This window comes from Eutrigla gurnardus (genome assembly GCF_963514095.1).
Source record: "Eutrigla gurnardus genome assembly, chromosome: 24".
In the NCBI taxonomy this organism is placed as follows: domain Eukaryota; kingdom Metazoa; phylum Chordata; class Actinopteri; order Perciformes; family Triglidae; genus Eutrigla; species Eutrigla gurnardus.
This window is the reverse complement of record NC_139935.1, coordinates 446608-460212: the sequence shown is the minus strand read 5'-3', so window position 1 is coordinate 460212 and position 13605 is coordinate 446608. Positions and strand designations below refer to the sequence as shown.

The 13605-nt window shown below is 47.7% G+C and overlaps 1 protein-coding gene across 3 annotated transcripts in view; it reads left to right on the top strand.

The window, feature by feature from the left end:
- Positions 1-13605, top strand: part of zeb2b (zinc finger E-box binding homeobox 2b) — a 72633-nt gene that overhangs the window by 45148 nt on the left and 13880 nt on the right. For all 3 annotated transcript variants that reach the window (XM_084004326.1, XM_084004325.1, XM_084004327.1), the window contains 2 exons: positions 8512-8763; positions 13314-13382. In XM_084004326.1, the coding sequence (XP_083860452.1) occupies positions 8512-8763; positions 13314-13382 (321 nt within the window). The remainder of the gene's footprint in view (positions 1-8511; positions 8764-13313; positions 13383-13605) is intronic.

Genomic DNA, 13605 nt, shown 5'->3' with positions numbered 1-13605 from the left:
TTAGTCCATCTGAGGTCCCTGTTTGACCCCCCTCCTGAACACACACACACGTATTGATCGACCTTTAAACAGCTGGTGACTGGCAGAGTTTTATGACAGCGAGGTCTCACTCTGCCTGTTTTCTGTTGTCGTTGCGGTCGGAGACTTCCTCCTCATGTAGACAAAGAAAGAGGAACACAAGTGGTCATCTTCTTATCACACGAACATGAGGAACACATTTAACTAGAACTCTTTGGTGGCGGCGGCCCGGCGTGGCGGCGGCCCGGCGTGGCGGCGGTGGCGGTGAGAATGTGTGTGTGAGCTCTCAGGTGCCGTTTTGCTGAGATAAATGTGGCCATGGCCCCGTCGCTGTGGACAGGAATGCACAACAACCTTGGCCAGATCAAACCGGTTGTTTTCTCTGCTATCTGGTACGGTTTGGGTGTCTGAGGGAAAAGGTGAAAGAGTCTGCTAGCAGCTGCAAGGTGGGGGGGGGCAGATTTCAGCTACTTTTAGACACAAAATCAACCAGCCTTTGATGTTGTGTTGTTTTTGGACATTTTTTTTAATTGGGTTGTCAGGAGGGAATTAAACCCCAAACCCTGGCAGTGATGATGCCTTGCTCATCTCACACACCAAATGAGGATACTTTTTAATTCATGTCCTCGGCTCCCAGAATGAAGTCTTCCAGCCTGGATTCCCTTGATTTTCTTTTTGCAATATTAAAAGATGAACTTCAAGCGCTGATTAATTCTTTTCTTCCAAAATAGATGCGTCTAGCGTTTGAGGGGAGAAGCCTCCATTTGTTTCTTTTCCGTCTGGATCTCATTCTCTGCTCCTGGTGAAGGAAATCAGCATCAAAAGCTTCTGTTAGCCGGTAATTACAGCTCAGGTTCTGCTTAACTGTTATTAACAAAAAAGTACAGTAATCTGGCCTGGCAGTGCAATATGTTACCGGAGCTTTCTAATTAATCTTACAGGGAGCATAATAAATTTACAATATCAGATTGGCGCAATACTGTATATAGATTTATTAAAGCTTTTAATCAGTTCTGGCAAAATTAATTTTGCAATGATTGCTTACATTTGAATTTGCATATACTTAGTGCAAGTAATTTATTTTTATAGATTCTTTTTTATTAAAAGGAGGCGCGTGGGGGCCGTCAGGGATGAAGCATGGCTGGGTTCTGCCTCTGTGCTGCGACGGGAAGCGTCTCCACCTGTCCTGCAGCAGCTCACCTGTGGCTGCGTTTGAACTTTGACCCTTCGCTGGCTTCGTTCGCTGTGAAACCTTCCTCTTTGTCACTTTCCTCCTTCGTCTTCCTGTTTTCCTCTCTTGTAAATACTCACAAGCACTGAGGTACGCAGGAACACAGACGTAGACGCCCACACACTCTCACACACACACACACACACACACACTCACACACACACACACACACACACTCACACACACACACTCACACACACACACTCACACACACACTCACAGGAGTGGCGTAGTGATTCATAAACAGATGAACCCAAAGCAGATGTGTTATCGCGGTGACGCTGCGCACAAAGTACTGCAAGGCCACACCGGCTCTCATGAGGCCTTCAAACACACACACACACACACACACACACACACACACACACACGGGGCCAGGTTCCAACACTACAGTCAGACCTGATAACAGAAGGCTGCGACTATCAATGTGACGCCTCCTCCTCGCTCCACCTCAGGATCTAACCTGATACGAGGCCGCGTCAGCACATTCCGCCACCTGAGAGTGTGTGTGTGTGTGTGTGTGTCTTTGTTAGTGCGCCTCCATATGTATGTGTGTGTGTTGCGTGGAAGCGTGTGCTCCTATTTATAAAAATTGTTTCGCATGCCGCTGCGTCGTGTGTGTGTGTGTGTGTGCGTCTATTTTAGTGAATGCATGTTGCTGCTACATGTAGATGTGTGTGTGTGTGTGTGTGTGTGTGTGTGTGTGTGTGTGTGTGTGTGTGTGTGTGTGTGTGTGTGTGTGTGTGTGTGTGTGTGTGTGTGTGGGTGTAGGCCGGGGCGTGGACTCATGGCATTGAGCCACGGTGTCCCTTTGAGACCAGGCAGGAGGAGGAAGAGGAGGAGGAGAGAGAAAGAGGGAGACTCGGCTGTAGAGAAAGAGGAACGATTTAGATAACAGTCTCTGCTTTTGGCGTACACACACACACACACACACACACACACACACACACACTGCTATCGGAAAGACATTATTATTGAAGAGCGCTGACCACAGGAGAACCCTGGCGAGCACCCTGAGATAGGCTCTTATATTTGTCTCCCTCCCCAGGGAAGAATTCATGAATTAAATCTTTCTATTAAAGGCAACTCTTCCCTCCTCCCACAAGAATACAAACCAGGAGAGGAATTCTTCTTTCAGGGACCAGCATTCATTCCATTATCCAGGGATCTGCTGATTATTTTTTACATAAACTGATCAATTATTTACTGTGTAAAATGTAAGGAAATACAGGGAAATGCCCGTCTTTAAATTGTCTTTAAAAATAGTCTAAAATTCAAAATATTTAATTCACAATTATGGAAAACACTCAATCAAATGGTTTAGCAATTATATTTCGTCAATTACCTGACAGATTAATTGTTAAATTATGAGATAGATTTTACAACATAGTATTTATACTGAACTGAACAAAATAAAATATAAAACAACAGAAACTAAAATGTGTTTGATTTTCAACATTTTATTTTATTTGTGATTATTTGGTGTTTCTGCATATTAATATATGCATGTTTATGGCATCAGCTGCAAACACACACGTAAACACAAACTCACACATTTATTCTCAGCCGTTTTTATATTTTACATGAACGTGCAGGTGTTCTTGTCACAGTCGTCGCTGCTTCTTCTTTACAATTTACATTTATACATCGGCGCGCACACAAAGCCCCGCACGTTTCAAATAGTTTAAAGTCCCGCTGCATTCATTCAGCTCGCAGCATAAAAGGCTCTTTATGGCGGAGGGGAAATTAGCGATGGTCTCTCTTATGTGTGTGAGAAGCACCGCTTCGCCTGCGACGACTCTAAAACTGGAAGCAGTTCACCCGGCAAACGTCTCTTTTTTCCCCTCTGTGTGAGAGTGTGTGTGTTTGGTTAGTTACAGTAATTACGGCCCAATAACTGACAGCCAAAACCAGGCAGGAGAAAGTAGAAGGGGGCTGTTTTTCCTCAGCCGCGCAGCCTTGCTGCCGAACATCTGCTGAGAGATTTGCATATTAATTAACCCATATTAACTCTAATTATTCTGGGAAATTATCAAATAAATTAAATTTTCTAATTTTAACCGTTTTCCCCCCTCTTCCCGTAGCTTGACGTGTGTCAGGGTAACATCAGGAGGCGAAGCTCACCTGAGCTGGAATAAAAAATATATACTCTCTAACCCCTTCCTCCACATGCACACAGTTCCTCCCCTTCCTCCCCCTCGGTTCTCCTCCTCCTCCTCCTCCTCCCTCCCACTCTCCTGGCCTGGGAGTCCTGAGGGCAGCCAGGGGAAGCTTTTGTGTGTCTTTTTTATTCTTCTTCTTTGGCTTGTGTGACGAGGAGGAGGAGGAGGAGGAGGGGGGAGGAGGTTTACTTCGAACATTTGTTGGAGGCAGGAACATGTGTGAACTGGGGGAGGGGGGGGAGGAGAGGGGGCACAGATGGTGAGTCCATGCAGGACCCAGCAAAGGTGGGACCTCTGAGCTGTTGAGCAAACCTCGGAGCCTTTTCCAGGCCTCGCCCCCCCCCCCAGCCTGTTGCTCCTCGGCAAAGAAACGGGACTTTAATTGAATTAGAGTCGCGCTGCTGCGAGGGTCTTCCTCCCGGACAGAACCACAAAGTATCAAACATAATGATATAGACGACTTAAAGAGCATCCAGGATGAGGATTCTTATTTTAGAACCGGTCCGTGTTTAGATCTAAATGCAGGACTGTTTTACACTTTACTGTAAAATGAGTTAATTGTGCTAAAATGTTCCCATTCGTGTTGGTTTTAGTTACTCGACGTATCCATGTGAATCATGAGGCTTAGTTTACTCTCCAGCTTTGCTCCTAATTTAAAAGGTTAAATTGTGAAACAGTTTTGTCCAGAACAACTCATATCAGTCAAACACTTCACTTGTCAGCGACACCCCTCCCCCTCTCAGCACACACACACACACACACACACACACACACACACACTCCCAGGTTGCGTTTACACTTCACTGAGTTTTCACCATTCATCGTCTCTCCCGAGCCGCCCCCTCCCTCGCTGGCCCTCACCCCTCACTCTCTCTGTCTCTTTTCAGGGCTTTTGTTTGCCCTCTGCCACCGTCCTTTCACCGACTTGGCCCTGATTTGCCCCTTGTGCTCGATCGCACCATTATACCGAGACAAGATAGCACAAAATATCCAAACATGTCTGCGAATCCTTTGTCTGGTGTGACTCTGGTTTGAGTCCACTCCCAGACGGCACCAGTGACCCGGAGGAAACCGGCACCTGGAGACACACCAGATCTTTTAAAGCTTCATTTAATATTCTCTCAGAATAAAAACCTAACTACCAAACAGGTCAGTTGATCAGTCAGCGTTTCAAATAAAGCATAAATACATGCATCAGTTTAACATTGAATTAAAGATAGAAACCGGAGTTATGTAAATGCCTTCCTGTAGGTGTTCAGACTTACTGTTAAACTGTTGCAGACGGAACAACGGCAGACAAAAGGTCATCGTGAGAATCCTGGACCGCCGGCCGTAGCCACGAGGCAGCGACCTCGCTTCCACCTTAATGCCCTCCCACACACACACACACACACACACACACTCCTGCTTCCCTCGCAGCCATCCAGGTGATCCGCTTGGCTCACATTCATGAGACAGGGAGCGAGCGTGAGCAGTTATCGTCCAATAGGGAGAATGTCCTGGCTCATTATCGGCGTAGGAGCGTGTCACCTGGAGCTAAGCCCCGACACTCCACTAAAAAGTCAGCCGGGGTTAGCGTGAGAGCACAAACGTGGGTGTTAGTCATTCTCCCTGCAGCGCTCACCTCCAACACAGCGCTCTCCTCTCCTCGGCTGCAGCCTCCTCTGGGCTCTGCTGCTTAAATCGACCTGATTATACCTGTTAGCGTTGTCAGATGCTCTTCCTCTGCAGAGCCAAGTGTAGGTGAAGGTGTAGCACCACCGGACTGAGCTGCTGCAGAAGGGAAGATGCATTTCCTCCTTAATGAAGGACTCCAACTTTGAAACTTTACATTTCATCAGACGCTCATTTTCTTCTCTTTACTTGCTCTCGGCGTGGAATAAAAGGAGAGTTTTAGACAAACAGATGCATGTGGTCAACATCAAAGCACACGGCCTATTCCACCGGGTGTCTTTGAATGCAGCATGTGGTCGGAGGGCGCACACAGAGTGAGTCGTCTCCGGGTCGATGGTGACTGGCGAACATTAAAGGCTCTTTTTGTTCTCCATTCGTTCGCTGACAAGTGTTGCCTTCGCCATTGTTTTGTGTTTGTTTTTTCAAAGAAATGATGAGATTTTAATCAGACCTTCTCCCTTTGCTCTCGGAGTCTCTCAGCCTGTCACTGCTGATGCTCGTCGCCATCCTGATCAATATACAATATTCCTCTGCACTGTGTACTTGTATTTGTGAGTGACAGAGTAATGCCGGCCTGTGAAAGGGTTAGATAGTTTAAAACCCGATATTAAACAAGAATTGCTCTGTTACATGTGTCATTTTAATTATCTGCACCCCAAGTCAAATGGTCTCCTTTTATTTACCTTTAACAGAGGCAGAAATAAAAAGGGGAGAATAGAAGAAAGCAATGTGAAACAGGTAGCAGGAGTTTGTAAAGCGTCGGCTGTAATTGCTTTTGTTGAGGATGACACTTAAGGTAAGAAAAGGAGAGGCTTTGAGAAGTAAACATTATCTTTTCTTTGTCTTTCTCGCTCCCCGGCGACACAAAAGGCTGATTAAGAGCGAGGTTCGGGGGGCGAAATAACTGCCTGCGAAATATTAGTAGGTTAGAATTACTTTGTTGCGTGACACAATACCAATAGATGCTTCATGCTGGAGAGGGAGAGGCTCCTGTCAGCCGTGGCACCTCAACAATGGCGGCTTTCTTGATGTTAATACTACGCGTTTGACTTGACGAGCACCCCACTGTCATCTCGCCTTCTCGGAGGTATACGTTGAATGCGGAGGCGACAGCTGACGGCGGCGTCGACTGTAGCTTTCAGAGACAGTTCGACGCCCCCCGTGTTTAAATTTGCTCCAAAACTTTAGAGCGAGACGTCACCAGAGATAAGAAAAACAGCAGGGGACCGAAATAAAATGAAAAGCTCCACTTTGCGTCTCCAGGATTTATTTTTGAAGATTTAATTCTCAATCGTGCCCTGGAAAGTTTGATGTGCCGGCCCACAATGCCTCATTGCTATGTGGGAGCGGTGGAGTCAGACCGGTGAGCGCGGCGGCGCTGGATGTGTTGCTAAACAAAAAGAAGCTCCCTGGCTGCTTTTATTGGGGAAGAATGGGCCCTTTAAAACCTGTCCAGCCTTAGATAATTTCATTCAGCCGGCCCTGCTCCGCCGTCATTGAATCTGCATCCAGAGATCAGGTTCACAGCGACGGGTTGATAGCTTCCCAAGCCTCTTGGCCTTTTGTTCTACAGCCCGCGTGGCTGCCCCCCCCCCCCCCCCCCTCGCTCACACAGAGCTGATGGGACGTTGGCTGAGAAAAGTTCAAAACCTGGATTCTGACGACACACAAATACCAAAACCATCATTTAGTCCTTTTGAAAACGTGGGGTTGAAGCTTGTTTCAATCAACGATGTGTCAGATTAAGTCTTTTTATATTTCTATATATATATAGAATATCTATTGTAGCGAGGAGGACCACCCAGGAGCCCCAACGTCTCTCCTCTCCTGGGTCTCCAGCCTCCGTTGCCTTTTTGTCATCTCCAAGGAGCATTACTGAGTCTGAACTTGCCTAAACCCTTGTGATCACACCTCTTGAAAAGGTTTTGTTTCTTCCGTCGATTGGTATTCGAGGCAGGTCACCGCACTCCCACCCTCCTCCTCCTCCTCCTCCTCCTCCTCCTGCCTGCCTCCTCCCCCTGCCTCCCCTCCCACGTTTGAAAGCCCCGTTTTCATTTTAATTTGCACCTGTTGTGCAGTTGTTCGCTGAAGGCAAGTGCAGACCGGTCAATGGTAGGAGACGTGTTAGGGGAGGTGTGGGCCGGCTTATCTTTTCATATGTATAACGTCTCCACAAATGTCATGCACCGACTTCATCTGGGCATTCTGGGAGACGGCGAGGGCTCCGTTGGCAAAACATGGCACATAAAATGACTTGTAATCAGGCTTGTTGGGTATACAGTGTGAGGCGTTTCACGTATTACACGCTATTTATGTTCATGTTAAAACATTAAAGCTATTGGATATAAATCTCTCCATTTTCACCAAAGACTTATGAGCTCATTGCAGCTTTTTTTTTATGACTCAGAAACATAAATTCAACTAAAGCACATTAAAAAAAGCCTCCACCTCTTCACTATGGTGGCTCAAAGTCTGGCTCCTCCCGTGATTGGCTCCTACCGCAGAACATTCTTGCACAAGCTGCCAATGAGGTGTGTCCCCATGTGATGCCATGCTTCTGGCTCGCCCAGCGCTCCATCTGCACTCCCCCAATAAGTCTTCTGACGTCCTGTTTTCCTGCCACCGTGCACGCCGCGGCGGTGGCGGCGGCGAGCGGGAGCGCGCCGAGAACCTGCCGATGCTGGTGACTAATTTGCACACGAGCCACCTTTGATTGAGTTCACAGCCCTTATTTACAGGCCGTCTATTTTAAGAAGAGCATGTGTCTGGGACCTGGGTGTTGTGGAACGGGCGGGAGAGAGTGTGTGTGTGTGTGTGTGTGTGTGTGTGTGTGTGTGTGTGTGTGTGTGTGTGGTATGCATGACAGACTACCTCCTTGCACTCACTAGGCCTGGAGTCGTATCCCTATATTCTCATATGTTGGACTACATTTATATTTATGTTCACGGTTCACTGGAAATGTAAATGTGAAGACATCCGAGGGCTACGGAATAATCTAAATGACTGTAGGTTAAGCCTTCCGTATGCATGGCAACAACATTTGTAATATTGTCTGAGCTATGTGGAGCATCTGAGACGTGGCGGGCATGCGGCGGAGCAGAGCCCTCCTGAAAGGTGCAGCTCGTTGGCATCCCCGGCATGCGAGCAGGACTGAAAATTAGTGGCTATTTTGGCCGGCGTCTCCTCGACAGCTGCCCACCGCTGCGGTTCAGTCACAGATTCCAGTGGCCGATGCTGTAATTGGGGTGTAACCCACAAAAAAAAAAAACAGTAGAAGAAGCGCCTACGCCTTGGAGCGAGCAGGGATGTGGGGGTGATCTTTTTAATCTGGGAATAAACTTCATGGTTTAAAGTGATCAATAACAACATTCCGCCTCTACATCACATGACACGTTCCCGTTCTGACCTGCCGTCGTCTCTCAACAGCTCTGAACTACGAGAATGTGGTGGAGACGGGCTCCGAGACGGAGGAGGAGGACAAGCTGCCGGTGTCCGAGGAAGACCCCCTGATCAACGGGACGGGCAGCCCCGCCAGCCTCACCAACCCCGAGGCCTCGCCGCGCGCCGAGAGCCACGGCCTGCTGACCAAGGAGGAGGAGGACGACGAGATGCGGGACAGCGGCGTGGAGCACATCTGGCCCGACAACGACATGCTGAGCGCCTCCGTCGACGGTACTGGTGAGTGTCTCATAATATTAGTTAGCGGGTAGAATAATACCAAACTGTCTCTCGGGCCGGTGGCGTCAGGTGAGCTGTCAATCCCAGCAGCCACCACTAAGCTGACTTTAGACTCCGTAGCCATGTGTGCACATCCTGCCACTCGTAGCGTGGTCTTACGGCCTAAGCCCCTCCCATCTGGTGCCCGAGGAGACTCAAACAAACCCTGGGAAGCGGCGAGCAAACACGGCTTGAGCCAGGTCTGACGGCGAAGCCCCGCGACGCTCCCTCGCCAGACACACGATAAACAGTTTCTCCGCGAGCGGCGGAGACCATTTGGTTCACGCTTAGAGAAAACAACAAAGAATATTTCCAGGAATGTACAAGAAAGAGAAGCAGCGGGAGCTGAGATCGGGTGGATCTGATTCACTGTTTCTGCAGGAGTATCTGTGTTTACGGTACTTCCTCTTCATCCCCGTGACGGATGCTTCGTCCCGGCAGGTGATGCCTCCCAAACCTGGCTGACTAATTGTCTTTTGTTGAGCAACTGCGATTGCAGAGGCTCCAGTCACGGATGCTTGAAAGATAAATACTTTTAATTAGGGGGCAGGGTATAATCATTAAAGGAAGCCAGACTGCTGCAAAAAGTCATTAACAATCTTAAATGAAATTTTTATTTTTATGATAGCCATTTACATGTATAATAAGAGTCAATGATTCTTGGAAGCATGTGACAGGAACAGAGTATGGCGAGAAGTCATGTAAGACAGCCAATTTAAATGAGCCGGGCTCCGCTATTCATTTCTGCTAATGAACTAGCTGTGCACGCCGCGAAAAACCCAGGAACGTTCAGCAGGCTTAAATTTTAATACGGGGGGAAATTGCACATTTATTAGGGATGAAAAGAAGTTAGTGGGTATCAACGTTTGCTTCTCTAAAACAACGGTTCATATCGGTCCTTAAAGGTGGGGGAGAGAGGCAGTTTGGTAAATACATCACGATAAAGGATAAACAAGCAGTCCCGCATACGGTAATTGTTTATTTGATAAAGACCCGCGGTGCCATAATGTCTGTAATTCAACTATGTTGCAATTCCCAGATAATATGCTTCTCGTGTGATAAAGTGTCTGACATATTTCAGAGAGCAAGTCAAGTTCATTAGAGCGTTTGGGAGTCTCTTTCCCAATCTTGCGGGTGCTGTGTTTCCCAGCCTGTGTTTTTTTTTCTTCCTCGGTGCCTTAGTGTCTGCAGTGATACCTCAGCACATAACTTAGGCCTGAGATAAGTTAGCGCCCCCTCCTTCTACTCGGACTGATTCGCTCGTCACTCCCCTATCAAGAGCTTTTTACGTCGGGCTTGGAAGTGTGAGTGAATGTCTGCAGGAGTTTAGGATTTGCAATAAAAGCCCACAAAAGTGTGGACCAATGTCGCCAGCAAGCACAAGCAGACTCTCCGAGGACTCGTTCCACGTGTTGTGAAGCTTTAAAAACGTCTGAAGCAATAGAGCGCCGCGCCGCAGATGATTTCTGAAACATGACGATTGCATGTAAGACGGAAAGGAGAAGAAAAGTTAGAATCTCTTGTGATTCCAGGGCACAATCACAGTCTTGTGTCTGGCGTTGTCCTTGACATTCCTTCATCCCACATTGAGGCTGGACGCGATGTGCTGGAAAGCATGACATCATTATCACTGACAGACATTTCAAATAAATCACCTGCGCTCTCCCTTTGCCCTTTATAAACTCCTCTCCAGGCTTGACTTTGCAGCAAATCCCACTTTCCCTTCATGTTTGCTGAGAACAGAAACACTCACTCCGTCCTCAAGACGCGTGTTATTTTTTAAATTGCCAAATGTGTCCTTCTGTTTCTGCTAAAACAGTGGTTCTTGTTGTCTTTGCACATTTGTTAATTTTTGGAGTTTGCGTTTAAACACCTCGTGCTTCCAGGAGTTCCCCACATCGTCCAATAAGTGCCGTGTTTCAGATGCTTTCAGCCAAGAATAAAGACAAACACCGGCTTGCATTGGCTGCAAATTCATAATATCTGCTATTAACAGCTAGAATCATCTTGTATTAATCCTGCTCTGCGTCTGAGCCGGTGAAGTCATTGTGTGCCGACTAGATTCAGGATAAAAAAAGGCACAAAGGCAGGAGTTTGAAGCTGCAGCGACTGTGGTGACCGGCCATAAAAATAGGAATGTTTTCAAAATAAACAGCATCAGAGCTGCTATGAAAATAGGTGGAATTACGGTCTGGCCAAGGTATTCTGGACTCCTCCTGAGTCTGAAACCTCAGCACGGCTCTTCAAGGAGCTGCGTACCTTACTGCCTCGCGTCCTCTGTGATTTACTGCTGACAAAACACACTTTTCCAGCATTTAGTGGACACTTTCATCCAGAATGCTTTCCACCACCAAAAATAGGCACATTTCTGTGGCATAAGCGACTCCTGCAGAAATCAAATCCTTCGTTTTGGTTTTTATGTTACTTATAGATCCTGTGACATTTTTTTTGCTCCTATGTGGAAAAGAGACAAAGCCACAAAGCAGTTGTTTTCCTACGATAGGTGTCCCGTTAGACCAGGACCGGCTCCCTCCCTCCCTGCATGCGAGGCCGAGGCAGCGAGGTGTGCGTGGTATTAGCCTACCTCCTACTGGAAGCGGCCGTTGCCTCCCTTCACACCACAGATAACACAAGTTGTCCAAGGTAAATAGGGGAGAGTGGAGGCCCAGTAAATCCCACTGGTCATCCCCTTGCGTCAGACCCAAAGTATGCAGCCAAATGTGATTACCCAAAGCAAACACGGTGCCTACGAGGACACGGCCATGGGAGGGAGCTTCGGCCGTGTTCCGCTTTCAAACATGCGGATATCTGATACTTGTGGGTATATTTTAATCTGTGGTGGAGGTTTTTTTTATCTGTTTTGTTTTGTCATGGCTTAATTTATGTTGTTTAAAACCCATTCATTTTCTCATACTGCGACTGTGGTTTGGATGCTGTTTGGCAGACGTGCAATCAAATGTACCCAAAAAAAAAGAAGAGGGAAAAAAATCCTAGCAAGGGGAAAGTTAAACTAGGACATACCCCTCCAGAAGAGTCTGTCATTATTCTGTGAAGCCATTGACAGGGGTATTTATCATCTCACCGCAGAAGCCAAATCTTTAATTTCAAGAAAACCCGGAGTTGCGAGCCGTAGAAAGCATTCCACAACTATTAAACCCATTGTGTTCAACTAAAAATAAAAGAGTGTTTTGCTTCTGGCTTTTGTGTAGCAGGATAGCATTATAATAAACAATACACCCACCACCTTTCCTGTAGCATCGCAGCCAATGCTCATCTTTGTTAAATGCTACGGGAGAGTCAAATGCATCGGATCTGTGGTCGAACAGAAAGCCTCACAATGCAACTCTTGTGCGTCCTGCAGGAGCTGCAGAGCAGGAACAGATGCGTGGAAAGCACACAATGCACACACAAAGCCCCCCATGTTCTCGGAAGCACCTTGATTTAATTCCTACCGACGCGGCGGGAAGGAGGGACCGGGGACTTCTTAAGCTAATTGTCCAGTCGTGTCCTCCTGCCGACCGCGGGGATGAATCCGTCAGAAGGGGGTCTGTTTACGAGCCCGTCAATCCAGCGCTTATTTACTGCCACGTCCTCACCTGTGCCAGGACGCTAGTGCCCGTCTGCTCACCATTATCCTGATTGGCAGTCTGAACCTGGTTTAAACCCACGGTGCTCAAAGCTCTCTCCTGTAAACCAAAGAAAGCCCCAGAACAGACCCAGATTTACCCGATAGGCATCGATTAGACCTGCAGGCCGTCTCTCTGGGCTTCTAGAGAACATGAATTCTTTGGCTCCTCCCACCTGAGGTTTAACCCCAACCAGTGAGGTTATTTCTGCCCTGAGAAATGTTTGTGCAACTAAAACTCTTAATTTGTGGTTACGGCTTGTATGGTTTAGTAGCAGGGCACCGACTCTCCACTGCTGCTCTGTGGCAAATCAAAAGAGTGTGTGTGTGTGTGTGTGTGTGTGTGTGTGTGTGTGTGTGTGTGTGTGTGTGTGTGTGTGTGTGTGTGTGTGTGTGTGTGTGTGTGTGTGTGTGTGTGTGTGTGTGTGTGTGTGTGCGTGTGTGTGTGTGTGTGTGTGCGTGCGTGCGTGCGTGTGTGTGTGTGTGTGTGTGTGCGTCCACCAGAGTGACATATGATAAAAGCAGGCGTGATCCTGCATGCGGAGGACTGCAGCGGCGTCACAGCCAGGAAGTAATAAGCTCAGCCTCGTGTTGGCTGGAGCTCTGTGATTGCTCAGGTGGATGTATTTAATCGCTGTGTTTGCCCCCCCCCACCTCCACCCCCACCGCTTGTTGTCATGTTAAAGGTAAATAAGTCACTGTCTGGCCCCGATGATAGCATTCATTACGCATGCTGAACAAAGCGGCGGCGCGCTGCGATGCACAGCGGTGCCTTTATTGCTTTCTCCATACCGTCTTCTTAAAGGCCTCATTGTCAGCGTTTGTTGCTTTGCTCAGAGGTACTCACTCATCCCTCTCCCCCCTCCCTCCCTCTCTGTCTGTGCAGATGAAATAAAGGATGATTTCGACACCCTGGGGCCTGATGCCACTTTGCAGGCGGTTGGAAACGGTACAGGTGAGTGGCCTCTCCTCCTTCCTGTCATGCTCCTCTAACTCTGTCCCAATCTCTTGGCTCGCCTTTAAAACTTACAACATCTCGGCACGTTGCTCAAGTTGAGTTTTCCACAGAAGCCTTGGGGATTGCTAGTACAAAGGAAAGTTACAGGGATTTATGGCGTGATATTTAGACATTAAGAATGCCAGAAAAACGCCTTGGAAGCATGAATATTAAAACCCTC